General features: G+C 46.4%; 1 protein-coding gene across 2 annotated transcripts in view; it reads right to left on the bottom strand.

The window, feature by feature from the left end:
- Rab3b (RAB3B, member RAS oncogene family) overlaps window positions 1-20396 on the bottom strand; it is a 68438-nt gene extending 48042 nt beyond the window's left edge. The window contains exons 1-2 of one of the 2 annotated variants that reach the window (XM_051170964.1): window positions 20261-20396; window positions 9661-9888 (exon numbers count right to left, since the gene is read on the bottom strand). In XM_051170964.1, the coding sequence (XP_051026921.1) occupies window positions 9661-9888 (228 nt within the window). In that variant the 5' untranslated portion in view covers window positions 20261-20396. Of the gene's footprint in view, window positions 1-9660; window positions 9889-19523; window positions 19545-20260 lie in introns of those variants that run through there. The other variant, XM_051170965.1, reaches the window with a different exon arrangement.
- Window positions 20397-20600: the final 204 nt, after the last annotated feature.

Here is a 20600-nt window from a genome sequence, read left to right as displayed (position 1 = left end):
TACCAAGCGCAGCTTTTACATGGGTATATAAATTCCAGTTCTCATGCACAGCAGTCACTTTACCCAGGGGGTCTTCATCACTTTCCTCATCTTTGTTTGTAATAGGACATATTATATTTATATTTATATTGCTTGTTTGCCTTCTGTGGCCATGCTTAGTACACAGAGATACATAGAACACATATTTATTGAATGAACAAATATTCAAAGGAAGTTTAGCTTATTCCCCTCCCCACCCCCCCGACACACACACACACACACACACACACACACACACACTGGTCAGGATAGATGAAAGACGGTCAAAGCCCCCCCCTCCATCCCCTCCCTGTCTTGGGGACTATCTCAAATACTCAAGTGGGATTGCTGGTTAATTTGTTTACAGATTCCAAAAGTAAACGTTGCCTGCAATTCTGACCCGACTCCCCACAGTCTTTGCTGTGATTGCAAAATGAGATTAAACCTCCTCCAGCAGCTGGCTCCTACAGGCTTTGGGGAGATGAAAGTGTCAGCATGTCTCTGTAGACACACTGAGAAACTTGCTGCCTAGAAAAATCAATTTTGATTATCACAAGAGCTGAGTACAGGACAGTACACTCAGCAACTGGCGCGCATTACTAGAGCCATAGGGGCTTGTGTGAGCCCAGTCACCCTGCTCAGCCTCCTGACTCCTCCTCCTTCTGTGCTGCCCACCGATCTCCTTCTGTGCTGCCCACCGATCTCCTTCTGTGCTGCCCACCGATCTCCTTCTAGGGCACCAGATCAGGATCAGAAGCCTCCTGGAGGTGGCAGAGAGAGCCATGTGGTCTTGTGGCTGTGTGTGTGAGTGAGTGTGTGTGTGTGTGTGTGTGTGTGTGTGCGCGCGCGCGCGCGCACATGCGCGCACACGTGCACGTGCAATCTCTGTCTGATTCCACAGTAAGGTTTTAGTTTTAGCAAGGCTGACTTTGCTAAACCCCCTAAGCACGTGCTTCATCTTAGCTTTTACAAGTAATAAGGTTTTGCACAATCCCCATCCCTCTGGCTCCTACATCTGTCTCTAAATGGTTTCCAAACTTAGGTTAAGAAGAAAAGGAGGACCAGTTATTGATCTCCCTTGAATCTTTTTTTTTTCCTCCCTTGAATCTTAATAAGAACTATTTGTTGAGTATTTACTCTGAAGCCAGCATTATCTCTTTGAAAATGTCATCAACAGAGCAAAACAAGTGAAGTAACGGAGACACACACACACACGTGCCGTGGTCACTGAGCACTCTGAGGAATGGGCCGAAAAGAAAGACAGAACAGGGCTGGAGAGATAGCACAGAGGTTAAAGGCACCAGCTGTTCCTCCAGAGGTCCTGAGTTCAATTCCTAGCAATCACAATGTGGCTCACAACCATCTATAATGTGATCTGATGCCCTCATCGGGCTTGCAGGTGTACATGCAGGCAGAGCACATAATAATAAATAAATAAATATTTTTTTAAAAGAAAGACAGAACAGCAGGCCTGGGAGTCGGGACAGCAAGTGTCTGCATCCGTCAAGCGTGCTGGAGAGGTCGTGATAATAAATAGACAGATGAGACGGTCCTGTTTATAAAGTCTTGACATGAAAGAGTCACTGGTGGGAGCAGCAGAGGAGCAATTTCTGTGTTTCCACAATGGAAGCCCCTATCACTGCATCCCATAGCATGGACCAAGGCTGGAATGATGGGGTGTGATGAAGGTCATCAGCCAAGCTAGCTTCTAAAGGCGGATAGAGTCAAGGCTGACTCCCACCTCCAAGCCTAGGAATGAAGCTTAAATCACAGCTCGGCACTTGCCAGCTCTGAGAGTCTGACGCCTGACGTTGAAACAGGCCTATTCTTTTCTTCAGAACTCATAGGACAGAGGAAAGGGACCTCTTCATCCTGTGTTTAGTTTATCTCTCCCCAACTACCGGTGCAAGTTCTAGTGATAGGAAGGGCACATCCTCAGCCCAGCACAACGCCCTGCATAGAGTCTGCTGAATGAGTTAGACATGGAAGTTTGTCACCGAGGCCTGCACCACAGGGAACCTGACATCTCTGACCTCAACCATCCCTTCTCTTCTTTCTCTCCCCCCACCCCCCCCACCCTCGCCCCTGCTTCATTTATTTTGTTGTTTGTTTGTTTTTTTGTCTTGTTTATTTGTTTTGTTTTGTTTTGTTTTTAATGAGACAGGGTTTCTCTGTGTAGCGCTGGCTGTCCTGGAACTCACTTTGTAGACCAGGCTGGCCTCGAGCTCAGAGATCTGTCTGCCTCTGCTCCCCCCAATGCTGGAATTAAAGGCATGCACCACCATGCACAGCCCTCTTTTTAAAAATAATTTATTATTGTTGTTTGTATTAGAGAGGGGGCAGGTTTACATGTGCCACTGAACACACATGAAGGCCGGAGGACAGCTCTGTGGGCTTCAGTCTCTCCTTCCTCCCTTACCCGGGCTCTGGAGATGGAACTCAGATCAGCAGAATTCGTGGTAAGCACTTTCACTCACTGAGCCAACTTGCCAGCTCCAACAATGCCTTCTTTCCAAGGGAAAGTGTGCAAGATACAAAGAATGCTTTAAAGCCAACACGGGGAGCAGAGGCGTGGCTCTGTGGGTAAAGGCACCTGCTGCGCAAGCCTGAGGACCTCAGGTCCATCCCTGGAGCCCACAAAGAGGCGAAGGGAGAGAACCAGCTGCACAAAGCTGTCCTCTGACCTCCACACACACTATACCATGCGTGTTTACACCTGTATCATACAGACACATCCACAAATAATAAAGAAGTAGCTACAAACCTCAAGCACATACAAAACGAACTTCCACGGCTGACAATGTCCACAGTTCTCCCTAAAGGCTTTCCCTTCCATTTCCCGACTTGCTCTTCACAATATCCCAGGAAGCAAGTACTTCTCCAGAATTGAGGAAACAAGTGCAGAGAAGGGAAGGGGTCACTCCTGTCACACAACAAGTAAGGGCAGAGACAGGACTAGCACCTAGGACTCTAGTGTCCTAGATTAACTTGGTTCTCCTCAGACCTGTGTATTCTCCCCCTGATCAGCAGCAGACCAAACAAACAGGCCACACAGAGATGGTGGGAGTCCTTGCTCTCCTCTTCCCACAGGTCTCCCGGGGTTGCTTGGCAACCAGAACCAGCAATAAATGGGCTCTCTCTACTTGGGTCTGTTGCCATGAAGGTACCAGTCACATTTGTGTATAGTCTCGCTCCCTAGTAATAAGGCTTCACCCCTAAGCCTACCCCTCAGTAAGATTTTCTTCTCTGATCCTCATTTACTGGCCTCTCGAGAAACAGAGGAGACACTCAAGGACCTATGTGACAAGAAAACCAAGAGAGCAAGGTGCCCAGAGCAACCATCATCCACTATCCGCAGAGATAACAGAAACTCCAGTTGTGGGCAGTCCTCCTGAGTGAAGCTCCTACGCTACTCTCTCCTCCCTCCATGTTGCACAGAGGACAGCTCCTAAAATGCCCTAGGAGGGCTCAAAGGGCTGGAGAAGCTAAGTAAACACCTCAAGGTGCAAATGAGTCACCAAATGCTGCCTTAGCATCCCTGCGATGGGATGGGAAGTCTTGGGAGGGGACCCACGAGCCCTTTATATGTGGATCAGGAGCCAGAACCTAAGATAGAACCTAACACGCCCATATGTGCCAGACACTATGTTCTACAGTTGTATTGACACCCTCCCCGCCAAAAAACAAAAAACAAAACAAAAAACAAACAAACAAACAAACAAACAAAAACCCCAAACCAAAAAACTGTGAAGTGTTACAATAGGAAATACTAGGTATTCACAGACACAAAGTGACCTACTGGAAGTCACACAGCTTTTTAAAAAAAAGTAATCAGAATTTTTAATGTAAAAAATATAGAATATATGTGTGTGTTCCCCCATATCTTTATAATAAATTGCTCATCAAATCTAGTAGATTTCTAAGTTTCTGTCATTGCTAGTCTCTATGTCACTTTGTCACTATCTCAGTGTTATAGACGGAATGTCTGTGTCCTTCTGAAATTCGTATGTTGAAACACTAACTCGAAATATATCTGTATTTGGAAATGGGACTTCTAAGATGTTATTGTTGCTAAGGCATAAGGGTGAGACCTTGATTCAACACAATTAGTGTCCTAGGAGACACCAAGAACCTTAATACTGTTTCTCCTGCATGGCCCTGAACATAGAAGGGCTTATGGGTCTTCAGGGAAAAGGTGTCCTTTGAACCCTGCCTGTACCCTTGATCTTGGACTTGCCTCTAGAACTGTGAGAAAACCATTTCTTCTGCTTAAGCCACCTAGTCTATGGTACTTGGTACTGCAGGCCCAAGCCGACTAACACACTTGCTGCCTTGGCAACTTTTTAGTTGCTGTGAAAAACAAAAAACAACAACAAAAAAAACCATGACCATGGCAACTTATGTTAAAAAGTGTTTAGTTCGGGGCTCACAGTTCCAGAGAGGTAGAGTTCATTGCCATCATGGCGGAGAACACGGCAGCAAGCAGGAGGACACTGTGCTGGAGCAGTAGCTAAGGGCGCTAGACTTCATCCACAAGTACAAGATAAAGATAATGTGATGAGCTTAGAAATTTCAAAGCCCAGGAGGAGGGAGAGTGGGACTGGGAGCAGAGGAGGGGGCTATGACTGGGATGTAAAGTTAATTCATTCATTCATAAAAATCCTAAAGCCCACTCCTACTGACACACCTCTTACAGCAAGGCCACACCTCCTAATCCTTCACAAACAGTTCCACCAACTGGGGACCAAGTATTCAAACATATGAGTCCATGGGGCCCATTCTCACTCAAACTAACACACTGGCTTTGAAACTTATTATTGTTACTAGTATTTAAACTTCATTGTAAATAATTCATTTATAAAAAAAATCACGCTGGGCGTGGTGGCACATGCCTGTAATCCCAGCACTTGGGAGGCAGAGGCTGGCGGGTCGCTGTGAGTTCGAGGCCAGCCTGGTCTACAAAGTGAGTCCAGGACAGCCAAGGCTACACAGAGAAACCCTGTCTCAAAAAACCAAAAAAAAAAAAAAAAAAAAAAAAATCACACAGTAAGATTGTCCATACCCAAAGTTTATACATCCCAATGACTTTGATACAATCAGAACAGCCATTTTGAAACTATTGAGTTTTGTACTTTAACTATCACTTGTATTTTTATGCCCTTATTCAACACACACACACACACACATACAACCTGAAAGATTCACAACATAGTGAAAACTAAAAAATTTTTAGTTTTGTGTCTTTTTTTTTTTTTTGGAGACAGGGTCCCTCTGCGTACCCCTGGATGTCCTGGACTCACTTTGTAGACCATGCTGGCCTTGAACTCACAGAGATCCACCTGCCTCTGCCTCCTAAGTCCTGGGATTAAAGGCGTGCCCTACCACACCTAGATTTTGTCTTTTTTATGACTCCTATGTTCCTTTTTTTTTTTTTGGTTTTTCAAGACAAAGTTTCTCTGTGTAGCCTGACTGTCCTGGATTTGCTTTGTAGACCAGGCTGGCCTTGAACTCACAGCGATCCACTTGCCTCTGCCTCCCGAGTGCTGGGATTAAAGGCGTGAGCCACCTCCCCGAGCTCCCCACGCCCGCCAAAAAAAAAGTTTAGGTACAGCATACACATAGATTATATATGCATACTCTTATGCACAAAATATGTTAAGATATGTAAAAATGAAATAGGAGCTAGGGAGATGACTCAGTCTATAAAGTGTTTGCTATGCAAGCCTGAGAAACTGAGGTTAGATTCCCAGAACTAGGTGTGGTTGTACATCCTAGCCTTGGGAACGTAGAGGCAGGGTCCCTGGTGCTGGCTGGCTAGCTAATCTTGCCAAATTGGTGAGCTCCAGGTTTAGTGCAAGATCCTGTTTCAAAAAATGAGGTGGAGAGCAATGGAGGACGAAGCCCAGGGGTAGCAGTACGGGTCAGTGGGTAAAGACGTTTACCATCTAATGATTCGATGCTCGGGGCTGGAGAGAGGGATGACATACTACCCTTTCAAGAAGACCCAAGTTTGGTTCCCAGAACCCACCTAGGATGTCTCAGACTCCCTTTAACTCCAGCTACAGGGGATCTGACACCCTCTTTTGGCTTTCTCAGGCACTGCACTCACATGAACAAACACATAGACATATATATATGCATATAATTAAAAATAGTTTTTGAAAATTATTTCTGGTCTCTACATGTATGAACACATAAACACACACACACACACACACACACGGGTAGGCACACATTCCAACCACACAAATACAGACACAGTAAAAAATGAAACTTCAAATTTTAGTGTGAGTAGCAGTATAGAAGTTACTATTTTGCTATGTAGAAATCCTTGGGGAAAAAAATAAGCAAAGCAATGAGATTGACTAAGTCAGATCAAATCAGTCCTCACTGATTTTTATCTGGAAACAGAGCTGACAATGAATTTGTGCCAAGACGTTGGAGACAGATCCATCAACCACTTTCTTATAGTCACTTGGAGTCACTATCCTTAGCATTGTCTCCAATAGGAGACTTTAAAAGCTGCACACTTGTTGTGGGGTTCTGTGTTGTTAAAATTGAACAGCATAACTGATAAATCTACTTAAGCCAGGCACATCGAAACTGCGAAAGCTCTCAATACACCAAGGCGTGAGGAAGCCGCTACTGCCAAGGCTGAGAAGGGCAGACTGCCTCCTGCCCCAAGATTCCCAGCAGTAGGATATGTGACCATCTGATATAGGAATCATGGAAGGAAATCTATGCCAATCTACGTAGTAAACACTAGTTAAAACAAATTTATTTTATATTAATAGATTTTTAAAACAAGTTCTAGTATTTTCTTCAGTTCCCTAGGGAGTCATCAAACATGTAGCTTCTGGCTGATGGCAAGAGTGTCTGTGTCTCTCTCACAGAGTTGATCCAGTTTCAAAGTGTTGATCACCATACCCTACATGCGTGTGCTCTCATGCTCTCCTGTGCTAAGGTTGACCTAAGATGATACAAGTGAAAGCACCCAGCACATAGTAGGTGCTTAGCCCCAGACACACAGTAGGCGATTTCATACATCCATCAACTCTCACCAGAAGGCAGGTAGACAATATCAGTGGTTCTCCCGTTCTAGTGTGCCTTAAAACCACCCGCTAGCACAGACTTTGGGGCCCTACCTCCAGTATTTTGGATTTGTTATGTCTGTGGTGAGGCCCAAGAATGAGTTTCTAACAAATCTCCAAGTGTTGCTGGGGTGGTTGCGCCACAATTGGAGAACCAATAAATTAGACAGCCTTCATAGCTTCTCTTCTTTCTAATGGCTTATGATGTTCCACTGGCTTTAGTGGGGAGTCAGTGGATACTCACCTCTCTAGAAATTAATATTTAACATTACTTTAAATGGACATGTGGTCTGTCTAAGATCGCAGATGCACAATATAGAGAAAACAGCACGTAATTCACAATTTGTAGATCTGAGTTCAAATGCCACTTTGTAGCTGTGTGACTGACCTAAGACAAGTTAATTTATAAGTTTTTATTTCTTTGGAAAACAGGGCTGCTATACTAAAATACTATGTGCCAATGGGTTTCCCAAGCCTTTAATCCCAAGAATCAAGGGGCAGAAACAGGTGACTCTCCATAGTGAGTTCCAGGCCAGCCAAGACTACAAAATGAGACCCTCTCTCAAAAAACCATGCTATGTGCTTCATAATATTTATGTATATTAATATATAAGGAACGGTTTGTAAAAATAGACGTAGACTCTTCCAATAAGATACACATACAATATATTATTATACACTTAGTAAGTATAACAGACAATAGCACATTGCATGCCTTGAAGACTTTCAAAGATTTCAAGATTTCCAACGGTAGTACTGAGTTATTGCTAAGTACTTTAACGGGCTTCTGGAATAGATGTGTGTTTTCTTAGTACTATTAGTAGATAACAATAGTAATCGAGTCTCCAGCTTCCAAGACTGTCAGTCCCCATAATCCTTTTCTCCCAGTATCTGGACCTCGCTGTAGTTTCTTCCCATATTGAATCAGTGACCAAGGGAATGCTGTAAGGCTATATGACAGACATTGCCGTTTCTTCTTCGCTCCCTTAGACCTCAGACTGGGGGAAACCAGCTGTCAAACAATGAAGATGCTAAAAAAGCCAGGTGGGAAGGAAGGAAGGAAGGCCTCCTGCCAACAGCCAGCACCAGACCTGTGCGTAAGGCATCTTGGAAGTGGATCCTCCTGCCCCAGTCAGCCCTTCAGCGGACTGCACCTCAAGCCAGTACCTGGCTATATTTCATGAAAGACCCCAAGTAACCCCTACTGTTAGACTCACTGAAACTGTGAGCTGGTCAATTACTGCTCTTGTTTTATACCACAGAGTAACTTGTTATGCAACAATAGATAACTGATCCGTAAATAACGTCTATGGTGCATGTGCTGTGTCCCAGGAACTACTCAAAGTAATTAGATGGGATCGTAGTCCCCCATGAAGGACAGGGTGGCCCACTGGGTTAAACAACTTAGTCACCAGGGACATATGCTCAACCATGTTCATAGTGGCCTTATTCATAATAGCCAGAACATGGAAACAGCCTAAGTGTCCCTCAGTAGAAGAATGGATAAAGAAACTGTGGTATATTTACACTATGGAATACTACTCAGCTATAAAAAAAAAACAAAAAAAAAAAACAAGGAATTCCCGAAATCTGTGGACAAATGGATTGAACTAGAAATGATCATAATGAGTGAGTTCACCCAGAAGCAGAAAGAGTCAAATGGTATATATACTCACTTATATCTGGACACTAGCCCAAGAGGCATGTCCCATGAAAGTCTTCACTTACCAGGAAAGTGGGACAGAGGGGAGGACATCCTATTGGGAGTCTAGGTGAGAGAAGCATGGGAGAATGGGGAAATAGAAGGATCCAGATGGTCCTAGAAACCTACAAGAAGAACATTGTGATGGGCGGATCTGGGCCCAGGGGTTCTGCTCAAACTATGGCACCAGCCAAGGACAATACATGCAGTAAACTTCGAACCCCTACCCAGATCTAGCCAATGGACAGGACATTCTCCACAGTTGAGTGGAGAGTAGGGACTGACTTTCACATGAACTCTGGTGCCCTATATTTAACCACGTCCCCTGGAAGGGGAGGCCTGGTGGCACTTAGGGAGGATAGCAGGCTACCAAGAAGAGCATATACAGGGGGAGGAGGTCCCCCTCAGTCACAGTCATAGGGAAGGGGAGTAAGGGGAAAGTGGGAGGGAGGGAGGAATGGGAGGATACAAGGGATGGGATAACAATTGAGATGTAATATGAATAAATTAATAAAATATTTTTAAATGAACAATTAAAAAAAATAACTTAGTCACGTTTCCATGGCTTGTAAGTAGGAGAAATAGAATTAGGATCTGTAACTCCAATGCCTGGTTTCTTGGTCACTTCTCTATAAAAGCCAGAATAAAGTCTTTTGGACAGTTAAGCAGCAGCAACTGAACTGCCCTGCCCCCTGCCCAGGAGAAAAAAGATGTAAGACAAACATGGGCCAATGAAAGCCCAGACCTGAAACAGCACTGATAGCCGATGCTGTGGGACCCAGAGGTCACAAACCAGCCTCACCTCCTAGCTAACTATGCCTCGCTCTGCCCACAGTGCCCAGCACTCACCCATATCTGCAGCTTTACACGCTTCTCATGGCGGTAGACTGTCTTTACTTTGAAGTCAATGCCCACAGTGCTGACAAAGGCAGGGGTGAAGGTGTCATCAGCGTATCGGAAGAGGAAGGAGGTCTTCCCGACGCTGCTGTTGCCAATGATGAGCAGTTTGAACATGTAGTCAAAATTCTGGTCAGAGGCATCTTTGATCCCAGTTTTACCATTGGTTACTGAAGCCATCTGTAGGAGAGACCTCTGGTCACTTTGAGTCACCAACCTTGTAATGGTCACCTGCCACCCCAGAAGAGATAGCTTCCCCACCACTGCTCCTGCCCCAAATGTTGTCTCAGGATCGGGGTGGAACCCAGCCTCTCCCATTCATTTTTTTCAACAAATATTTACTGAGCCCTTTGCTCTGGGGTGAGCCCTGTGCTGAGCACCAGGGAGGGAGTTGGTGTTCAAATATGTATCAGACATGGTGACTGATCTCAAGGTTGCCACAGAGAATAATACAAGACTCAGAAAAAATGACTAGCACAACTGCCGATAAGTGACAAGTCAGGTGAGAGCCGGTGACCACGGAGAGTCTTGTGATCACAGGAGACAGGGTTTCTCTGTGTGGCCTTGACTGTCCTGGACTCTCTTTGTAGACCAGGCTGGCCTTGAACTCACAGTGATCCACCTGCCTCTGCCTCCCAAGTGCTGGGATTAAAGGTGTGCGCCACCACTCCTGCTTAGACTCTTTAAGTCTCTCTTCTCCCTGGACACTAGATATGGGGAGGTGAGTGGTCAGAGGAGGGTGGGGTTACCCTCTGTGAGCTAATCTTCAGGTTCTTACTCTCTTTGGGAATTCCTGGGGGCATCTGTTTTGTTCCTTAATGAGGAAAGGAGGGTTAGAAAGGAGATAAAAGCACTTGATGGTGCCAAATGACTGGGGTTTAATCCCTGGAAGCCCACATGATGAAGGAGAGAACCGACCCCCTGAAAATTGTCTTCTGATCCACACATGTGCTGTGGCACACAGGTAAGAGCACAAACACACACAGAATTTTAAATAATGTTTTAAAAAAAAAAAAAAAAAAAGAAGGAGTGAGCCTAGTAAATTTGGTTTTATAAACTTCCTGGATGAACTACAAAGACAAGAAGCTGGTAAATATGAAAAAAAAAAAAAAATCAAGATGAGATAAATACATGACAAAACTCCTTTGACTCTATCCCTGCTTGCCTCCTGTGGGCACTGTTCTCCCTGCTCTGAGCTCCCAGCTTAACTTTTTAACCAATCTGCTCCCAGAAAAAGGCTCCCTAGGTGAGTATGGAACATGCTGTGGATAGCATTTACATGGAGGAAGACAGTGATGCTGGAAGGGACAGATGGGCGCCATCGTCCTCTTAAACCGTCACATAAACCTTCACTTTCAGCTTGCACATCCTACCTCATGCACTGGTGACTCACGGCTGGAGAAATGACTCAGCGGTTGAGAACACTTGCTGTGTAAACATGACATGAGTTTGGACCCAGCACCCACACAACAAGCTGGGCACAGTCCCATAACCCTGACCTTACGGGAGACAAGAGGATCGCTGGACCTAGCTGCTTGCCAGCCTAGACAAAAATGAAGGCAAGTTGCAGTTTCAGTGACATCCACTAGCTCAGAAGGATAAAGTGGCCAGGCGTGGTGGCGCACGCCTTTAATCCCAGCACTCGGGAGGCAGAGGCAGGCGGATCGCTGTGAGTTCGAGGCCAGCCTGGTCTACAAAGTGAGTCCAGGATGGCCAAGGCTACACAGAGAAACCCTGTCTTGAAAAACCAAAAAAAAAAAAAAAAAAAAAAAAAAAAAAAAGGATAAGGTGAAGACACTGGGTGCCCTTCTCTGGCCCTGTGCACACTTGCCTGTGCCCATGTCTCTCTCTCTCTCTCTCTCTCTCTCTCTCTCTCTCTCTCTCTCTCTCTCTCTCTCTCTCTCTCTCTCACACACACACACACACAAAGATAAGCTGTTTTAAAGTACATTTTAAAAGTACTGATACCTTAAAAATTCTTGATAAATATTATTTCAATACATTTATAGCTATATCCTACCCTGTGCTATATGACCGATCCCTTAATATTATCTTTCTATTTAGGAAGAGGGGTGTTTTTAAAAATATTTATTTATTTATTTATTTATTTATTTTATATGAGTGCTTTATCTGCAGAAGAGGGCATCAGATCACATTATAGATGGTTTTGAGCCACCATGTGGTTGCTGGGAATTGAACTCAGGACCTCTGGAAAAGCAGGCGGTGCTCTTAACCACTGAGCCATCTCTCCAGCCCCAAGAGGGGTGTTTTTAATTTTAAGTGTTCCTGGTTTGTTGTTTTCTGCTTGGTTTTGTTGTTGCTGTTTTGTGTGGTTTTTTGAGACAGAGTGCCTGTCCGTGTGTGCGTGCGTGTGTGTGTGTGTGTGTGTATGTGTGTGTGTGTGTGTGTTTAAGACAGATAGCTTTTGATGGCCTGGAACTCACAAAAACCCACCTGCCTCCACCTCCCAAGTGGTGGGATTACAGGCATATGCCCCTACATTGACTAATCTTGTTTTAAAAGTTGTTTTTCTAGTCTTTTAAAAATTAAATTATATTGCCGGGTGTGGTGGCGCACGCCTTTAATCCCAGCACTCGGGAGGCAGAGGCAGGCAGATCGCTGTGAGTTCGAGGCCAGCCGGGTCTACAAAGTGAGTCCAGGACAGCCAAGGCTAACACAGAGAGACCCTGTCTCAAAAAACAAAAAAACAAAAAATTAAATTACATTTATTTATTTATTGTGTGTGTGTTTGAGTGTACATATACCATGGCACACGTGGAGGTCTGAGGCAGTTTTCAGGAATCTGCTAGCTCTCTTCTCGTACCACGTGGATTCCAGGTCAGTAAGCTAGAAAAGTACCTTCACCTGCTGAGTCGTGGCCCGGGCCCTCTTGTTTTACCACAAATTACACTGCAGTGACAATCTCCACATAGACCTTTATTCATTGCCCTAATGATTTCCTGGGGATGGAGTCTGAGAAATAGAATTTCTAATCAGACAGCAACTTTACTAAAACATAGATTTGATTCTTAACTTCAGGTTTTTTAAGTTTAACCTTTAGGTGAATCTGAGCAAGACAGCTAGGTGGATGGGAGTCATTGATCCCATCTGAGTTAAGGGGACTTGGCAAAGCCTCCAAGCTAACAGCAGAGACTAGATGCGGTGCCCCTGCAGTGCTAGGGGAGGCTTAGACCTGCCATTCTAGCCACTGGCTGAAGGCCTTGGGCAAGTCACACAGACTCTGCAAACCAGAGTGTATGCCCTAAAATAGGGAAATAGCACCTACTTCACAGAGCTATGGCATAAATAGAGTCAGCAGGACTGTATATAAACAGCCTGGGGCTGATTTCTGGTTTGTGGAAGCTCTGCAGTACTTATTATTTTATTGACCTCTTTAATCTTCTTCTTCTTCTTCTTTTTCCTCCTCTTCTTCTTCTTCTCATTCTCCTTCTTTTTGGTTTTTCGAGACAGGGTTGCTCTGTGTAGCTCTGGCTGTCCTGGAACTCATTCTGTAGACCAGGTTGGCCTCAAATTCAAAGATTTGCCTGTCTCTACTTCCCAAGCCCTGGGATTACAGGTGTGCACCACTGTGCCCAGCTGTATCCTGCCTTTTAAGTAAGGGATTTAGACCTGGTTCTGTAGGCATGTTTGAGTTCATGGTAGTTGATGTGTATTATGTAGAGACGATAGAGAGCGGTGAGTGCAGGACAGCCAGACAGGAGAACTGGCTGAGGGCTGGGGTTGTAGGTCAGTTGGTAGAGTGCTCACCTAGTGTACGTGAGGCCCCGAGTTCAATTCCTGGCTTAAACTGGGTGTGGCTGCCCACGCTTGGGGTATAATCCTAGCACTCAAGGACGTAGGCAGGAGAATCAGGGACATCCTCAGCTACATAGCTAGCTTTTAATTCACTTCTGCAGTCTTTTCAACTGTGTTTCCCGTCAATTGGGCTCTATTATTTGGCCTGCTTTACTGTTTTTTGTTTTTTCGAGACAGGGTTTCTCTGTGTAACCTTGGCCATCATGGACTCACTTTGTAGACCAGGCTGGCCTTGAACTCACAGCGATCCGCCTGCCTCTGCCTCCCAAGTGCTGGGATTAAAGGCGTGTGCCACCACACCTGGCTTGGCCTGCTTTATAATGAACTGGCTGCCTCCCTTTCTGAACTCAGGACAGCTCTAGCCATCACTCACCTGCCAACTTTCATAGCGATTCCTTAGGGGATGTTGCTTCTTTCAATAAACATTTATCTTTTTCCTCGTATACAAGACTAGCAAGTGAATTCCTATTACTTTTTTCACATTATAAACCACTTCATCACTTTAAAAATATTTTTAAATTATCATTTATGTGTAGGTATGTGAACTGCTTAAATTTATGTGCACCATATGCTTGCAGGACTCCTTGACACTAGAAGAAGGTATTGGGTCCCCTAGAACTGAAGTTACAGGCAGATGTGAGCCACTCAGTGTGGGTGCTGGGAGCCAAATCCAGGTCCTCTGCAAGGGTAGTAAGTGTTTTTAACCTCTGAGCTATCCCTCTAGCACTACACATTTGGAGGTGTTAGGGAGTGGAGCAGGATATTATTACTTTAGAACTCACTATATAGCTGGTCTTGAACCTTTGATTCTTCTGCTTCTGCCTGCCAAATGCTCAAATTACAAATATGTCCCACCAAGTCTAGCAATTTCACATTTTTAAACTTCTAGGATTAAAAGTCTCTTGAGCCGGGCAGTGGTGGCACATGCCTTTAACCCCAGCATTTAGGAGGCAGAGGCAGGTGGATCTCCGTGAGTTCGAGGCCAGCCTGGACTACAGAATTAGTTTCAGGACAGCCAGAGCTGTTACACAGAGAAACTCTGTCTCAATAAATAAATAAATGGCTCTTTAAGCCAGGCATGGTGGTGCATGCCTTTAATCCAGGTACTCAGCAGGCAGAGGGAGGAGGATCTCTGTGAGTTCAAGGCCAGCCTGGTCTACAAAGACAGTCTAGGACAGTCAAGGCTGTCTCGGGGGGGTGGGGGGGAAACAGATCCTATCCTCACAGAACTTAGATACTGGTGAGGCAATTAGAGAAACACTCACACCGACAATGAATTGTCTCTTTGAAAGTTACTTTGGCCAAGCAGTGGTGGCACACACCTTTAATCCTAGCACTTGGGAGGCGGAGACAGAAGGATCTCTGTGCCTGCATGCCAGAAGAGGGTACCAGACCTCATTATAGATGGTTGTGAACCACCATGTGGTTGCTGGGAATTGAACTCAGAACCTTTGGAAGAGCAGCCAGTACTCTTAACCTCTGAGCCATCTCTCCAGCCCTCATTTTGGTTTTTTTTTTGAAGATTTTTTTTTTAATTTTATGTGTATGGGTGTCTTGCTTGCATGTATGTCTGTGTACCACCTGTATACAGTGTCTACAGAGGCCAGAAGAGGGTGTTGGATCTTCTGAAACTAGAGTTACAGATGGTTGTAAGCCACCATGTGGGTGCTGGGAATCGAACCCAGGTCCCCTGCGAGAGCAACAAGGCCTTAACCACTGAAGAGCATATGTTTTAAATGCTGGCCTTGTTTATCTGGTCTGGCCACTCCCTTACTTGACAGGTAAGAAGCACTGAGGCTCCATAAAGAACAGTGATTTGTCCAAGGTCACATGACAAGCCAATGGGTGACCAGGACATCTGTTACTTCATGGCTCCCAGAGTAGGCTGGGCCTATGGAAAATAAAACAATACCAAGTTTCAGGTAAGCGAAACCCAGGCAGGAGCATCAAGTCACCACACCGCACTTGCCACGCTGTACGGTCAAGTCTGCTCATCTGGATGCAGTACAGCTATCCCAGGAGGTTCAGCAGGTGGCCAGACAGGTCACTGAACAGTGGTGCACACAGAACTGCATCTGTCCGATAAGCATCGATCAAATCTTTCCTCTCTTTTGTGACAGTCACATAAAGTGACAAAGCTGGGTGGCTCACTGTCTCCATGACAAGTAATACAGATGAAAGCCCAGGAATCATCTGGGGAGCCATTCTTGGTTCCAGACGTGTGTGTATGTGTGTGTGTGTGTGTCCCTCTCCTTAAAGAGCTGTTGTGAAAACAACCCTTTCAGTCTCGCGGGCAGCAAGAAATACACGCCTAAAGAAGAAGCTAACTTCTGTTAAGAAAGGGGCGAGTGAGAAGGAAAGAGCCCTGAATCCCATCGGGAAGAGATCAACTCAGTGACCGTAGTGGAGAGGGAACGGAGGATGTGCTTTTCTCCTGGAGTCAGAACCTGACCACACCTGACCTTGACTTTAAGACTGAGAGACCTGGGTTGAGCCCAGCAATTATGCAACTACAGGCAAATAAACCCTGAGCCTTAGTTTCCTCTCTATAAAGTGAGGGAATAAGGGCTGGAGAGATGGCTGAGCGGTTAAGAGCACTGGCTGCTCTTCCAGAGGTCCTGAGTTCAATTCCCAGCAACCACACGGTGGCTCCCAACCATGTATAACATAATCCTCTGATATTCAGCTGTATATACAGATACAGCACTCATATAAATAAAAATGAATAAATAAAGTGAGTGAATAAAATGGCTTTCTGGAACAGCTGTTGTGACAGTAATGTCAGTATGTGAATGGATGCTGAGGACTGAGGAGGATGTGCTCAGACAGTAGAACACTTGTCATGGAAACACTCAGACCTGAGTTCAATATCAGGAATCCAAGTTAAAATGCTGGACACAGTGACAAGTGCTTGCAATCCCAGCATGGGCGGCAGGGTTGGGGGAGGGCAGAGACAGATTCTGCAGAGCTGGCTAGCCTGCCAATCTAGCTTTATAAACCTCTTAATTAAAAGGTATTTATTTGGGGACTGGAGAGATGGTTTAGTGGTTAAGAGCATTGGCTGCCCTTCCAGAGGACCAGGGTTCAATTCCCAGCGCCCACAGAGCCGCTCACAACTGTCTGTAACTCCAGTTCCGGAGACTGGACACCCTCACACAAAGGCCAGGCGCTGGTGGCACATGCCTTTAATCCCAGCACCTGGGAGGTAGAGGCAGGCAGATCTTTGTGAGTTTGAGACCAGTCTGGTCTACAGAGCAAGTTCTAGGACAGCAAGAGCTGTTACACAGAGAAACTCTGTCTCTGTTTGTTTGTTTGTTTGTTTTTCGAGACAGGGTTTCTCTGTGTAGCCTTGGCTATCCTGGACTCGCTATGTAGACCAGGCTGGCCTTGAACACACAGCGATCTGCCTGCCTCTGCCTCCCAAGTGCTGGGATTAAAGGCGTGCGCCACCACTCCCAGCTTTTATTTTCTGTGTATGTGTGTAAATGCATGTGTGTCACTGTGTTTATGTGGAAGAGGTCAGAGGTCAGCTTATAGGAGTTGGTTCTCTCCTTCTCTCAGGGGCATGGCAGCAGTCACCTTTACCCCTGAGCCTTTTTTTTTTTTTTTTTTTTTTTTTAGCCCTAAAACCTATATATGTACAGTTTCCAAACTTAATTTTTTTCTATCAAGTCATTCTAAGTGATGAAAGCAGTTTGGGGGGCAGTGGTGGCACATGCCTTTAATACCAGCACTTCAGAGGCAGTGGCAGTCAGATCTCTGTGAGTTTGAAGCCAGTCAGAGCTATACAAAGAAACCCTGTCTTGAAAAACAAACAAAGAGCCGGGCGTGGTGGCGCACGCCTTTAATCCCAGCACTTGGGAGGCAGAGGCAGGCGGATCGCTGTGAGTTCGAGGCCAGCCTGGTCTACAAAGTGAGCCCAGGATGGCCAAGGCTACACAGAGAAAGAAAAACAAACAAAAACAAAACAAAAAATTCTTTCTAGCCTGGCACAGTGGCACATGTCTATAATCCCAGCACTCAGGAAGCAGAGGCAGGCAGATCTCTGTGAGTTCAAGGCCAGCCTGGTCTACAAAGTGAGTACAGTACAGCCAGGGCCACACAGAGAAACTCTGTCTCGGAAAGAAAAAAGTAGTTTGGGGATCAAAAATCAAACAAATTGCAGAAGCAGGCAGATTGATGTGAGTTTGAGGCCAGCCTAATCTACAAAGCAAGTCCAGGACAGCCAAGGCTACACAGGGAAACCCTGTCTCAAAAAAAAAAAAATCAGATACATTAGATTCAGTTTCCTGTTCTATCATTTATTATTACCTAGATAAGGAAATTTACACAACTAAGGTAGAGTTTTCCTCCCGTGTAAAATACACTTTTTTGGGAAGATTGTAGGTAGATGTGGAAGGTGCACTTAATGTAGCACCCAACAGACATTCAATGACTCTGTCCTCTTCAGGGAACATTTATTAATGGAGTAAGGAGGGAGTTGGAAGCCATTAAGATCAAGGCTCCATAAAGTGGGTGTCCTTCATTCTGGTTGGAAGGAGCTGGCCAGAGGTGCATTACACAGGCACAGCTGTATAGGAACAGTGGCTCTCTGAACGGTGCTTTATGGTTTACAAAACTCTTGCCAACCTACATTATTCTCCTTGGTCCTTACAAGCACAGCTCAATTACTCACTCAGTCCACAGTCGCTGCACACCTACGGCATGCCAGGCCCTCTATGAACTCGGCAGAGATGGAGCAGGGACTTCACCAGCTCATTCTCAGTTACCGATGTTTCATTTTCTATCACAATCCTTCACCTTTTCCCAGGCTATGTCTTCTGACAGGAGCATACTTTACTCCACTGTTGGCTAAATCTTTCATATCCAAGAGACTTCACTGACCCCTCTGCCTCCCTCAAGCCCCCCTCTCCTTCACTCCCAAGACACCATGGCTTCTGACTCCTACAGGAGGCCTTTCCCAACTTCCACGGCCTTCCTCTCTTTTGTTTTTACTTCTTTTTCTTTTGCGTGGTGTGTATGCATATGTTTGTGTGTGTGGTGTATGTTAACCTTTACCCCATGTGCTCTTGTGCACATGCAGAGGCTAACGGGGGGGGGGGGGGGGGGGGGGAAACGACACTGGGTACCTACTTCTGTTGCTCTTTACCTCGTGTTTTTATTCTTTTAGATTTATTTAAATTTTTATGTGTATGAATGTCTTTGTACACATCTGTATGTGCACCACGCTAGTACCTGGTGTCTGTTGAGGTCAGAAGAGGATGTCAGACTCCCCTGGGACTGGAGTTAGGATGGGTTAAGCTACATGCTGTTCCTGAGAACTGAGTCCCTGTCTCCTCTACAAGAGCAACAAGTGCTCCTAACTGATGAGCCATCTCTCCAGCTTTGCCCCGCCCCCCCCTTTTTTTGAGATGGTCAAATTTCAAGTTCTGAGGATCCATCCTGTCTCTGTCCCTACAGCTGGGGTTACAGGCACAGAGATGGTGCCAGGCTCTTATAAGCGGAGTATTTGAACTTAGTTCCTATTATTTGCATAGCGAGTGCTCTCTTCTTCTGTCTTGGGGTGCAGAAACGGTGTGCTCCATCTGCTTGCATGAGGGTACGTACACACGTACACACACACACACACACACAGACTCATTCCGTTTACAGTCTACAGCGTTTCATCTGGGTTCTGGGAAGGTGGGCTGGAGAAACCCACTCCACTCCACAGCTCTGTTGGCTTCTAGAGACTGCCATCCTGCCCTCTCAAAACCCCCCTGCTTGACTCTGGGATAGAGCTGCAGGTGGATGAATTTTTCTGTCCACTAGTCTCTTCTTGCCCGTGACTCCAATTGTCTGTCATTGCAGTCTGGTCCAGCGCCTGCTGCCCTCATGCTAGGAGAAGCCAAGACACAGCTGGTGCCAAGGCTATAATCGATCCTTATAACATTTCCCACCTCACACCCACATTTGGCCTCCCCCGCTAACCTGACCCACCACCTCACTCTCCAAGTTACCTCAAGATTCTTCTGCTTCCAGCCGCAAGACCCAGCGCCGGCTCCTTTCTCCTGACCAGAACTCAAGTGTCCCTCGCCCCTACGCAAGGCCACGACCCTCTCCCCTACCTAGTTCCTGCCCCTCCCTCTGAGGGCGGGGTAGACCCAGCTTGGCTTCCCACATTTCCCTTTTTCCTGCCTTGTCCCCTCCAAACCCCACCCCTATGTCTCCATCCACCGAGACCCCCTCACGGGTACCAGCTGGGCTTGGTTCTGCACCCTTTCACTCCCAGCTAACCACACTCAACGTCCCGGAAGCCCTGATCCTCAACCCGACCGGACACTCGCTCTTGCCCTGCGCCCCTTCCTTTCGGCCCTTACTCATCTGTTCGTCTCAAATCCCCCACTCCCCCAGGTCCACCCCGGATCTCCACCTGCACGCCCCTCCTCTCGCCTGCCTCCTCTCCATCCTTTCGGCAACCCTCCGCTTGCCCTCAGCAGCCTGGTACCCTCCCGCTGCCAGACGTCCCCAGCCACCACTCTCTGCCTGCAGTTACTGCTCATCTGCTCCAGTCTCAGCGGTCGCTGCTTCCCAGCGGACCTGGGAATCCCGGGGTGCGAGGCCAGCGCTCCTTCTCTGCTGCGGTGCGGGTTCCTGGCGGCCTCCCGCAGCCCCTCTGCAAGTCTCCTAGGCTGCCTTGCACTCGGTTCCCGTGCTCCCAAGCAAGCTAGAGCAGAATCAGGACCGCGCCCCTTACCTCGGACAAGAGCTAGCTCCCGGAAAACGCAGCTGGGCTGTTGCACCTGGTAGTGGGAGGTGGGAGGCGAGCGGGGCGGGTCTGGTTCCCACCTCGGCTACAGAGGGCTGAGGCTCTGGCTGGAGATGGGTTGTGTTCCCGCTGGGTTCAGGCCCCGCCCCTGGGCGGAGCTCATGTAAGATTCGTCCAGCCCCTCCGTTCCCGGCAGGTGTAGGGACTCCACAATTTCTTGGGAGCACCAGACCATCTGGGTGACTATTATGACCTGCCCTAATTCTTAGCCCACATTCCGTAGTCTGCACTTAGATGGTATTCAGAGAGCTTTGATAATGTAGATGAT

This window comes from Acomys russatus, chromosome 29 (genome assembly GCF_903995435.1).
Source record: "Acomys russatus chromosome 29, mAcoRus1.1, whole genome shotgun sequence".
NCBI lineage: Eukaryota > Metazoa > Chordata > Mammalia > Rodentia > Muridae > Acomys > Acomys russatus.
Note: the sequence above shows the minus strand (reverse complement) of the source record. Positions and strands in the feature narration are given on the sequence as shown.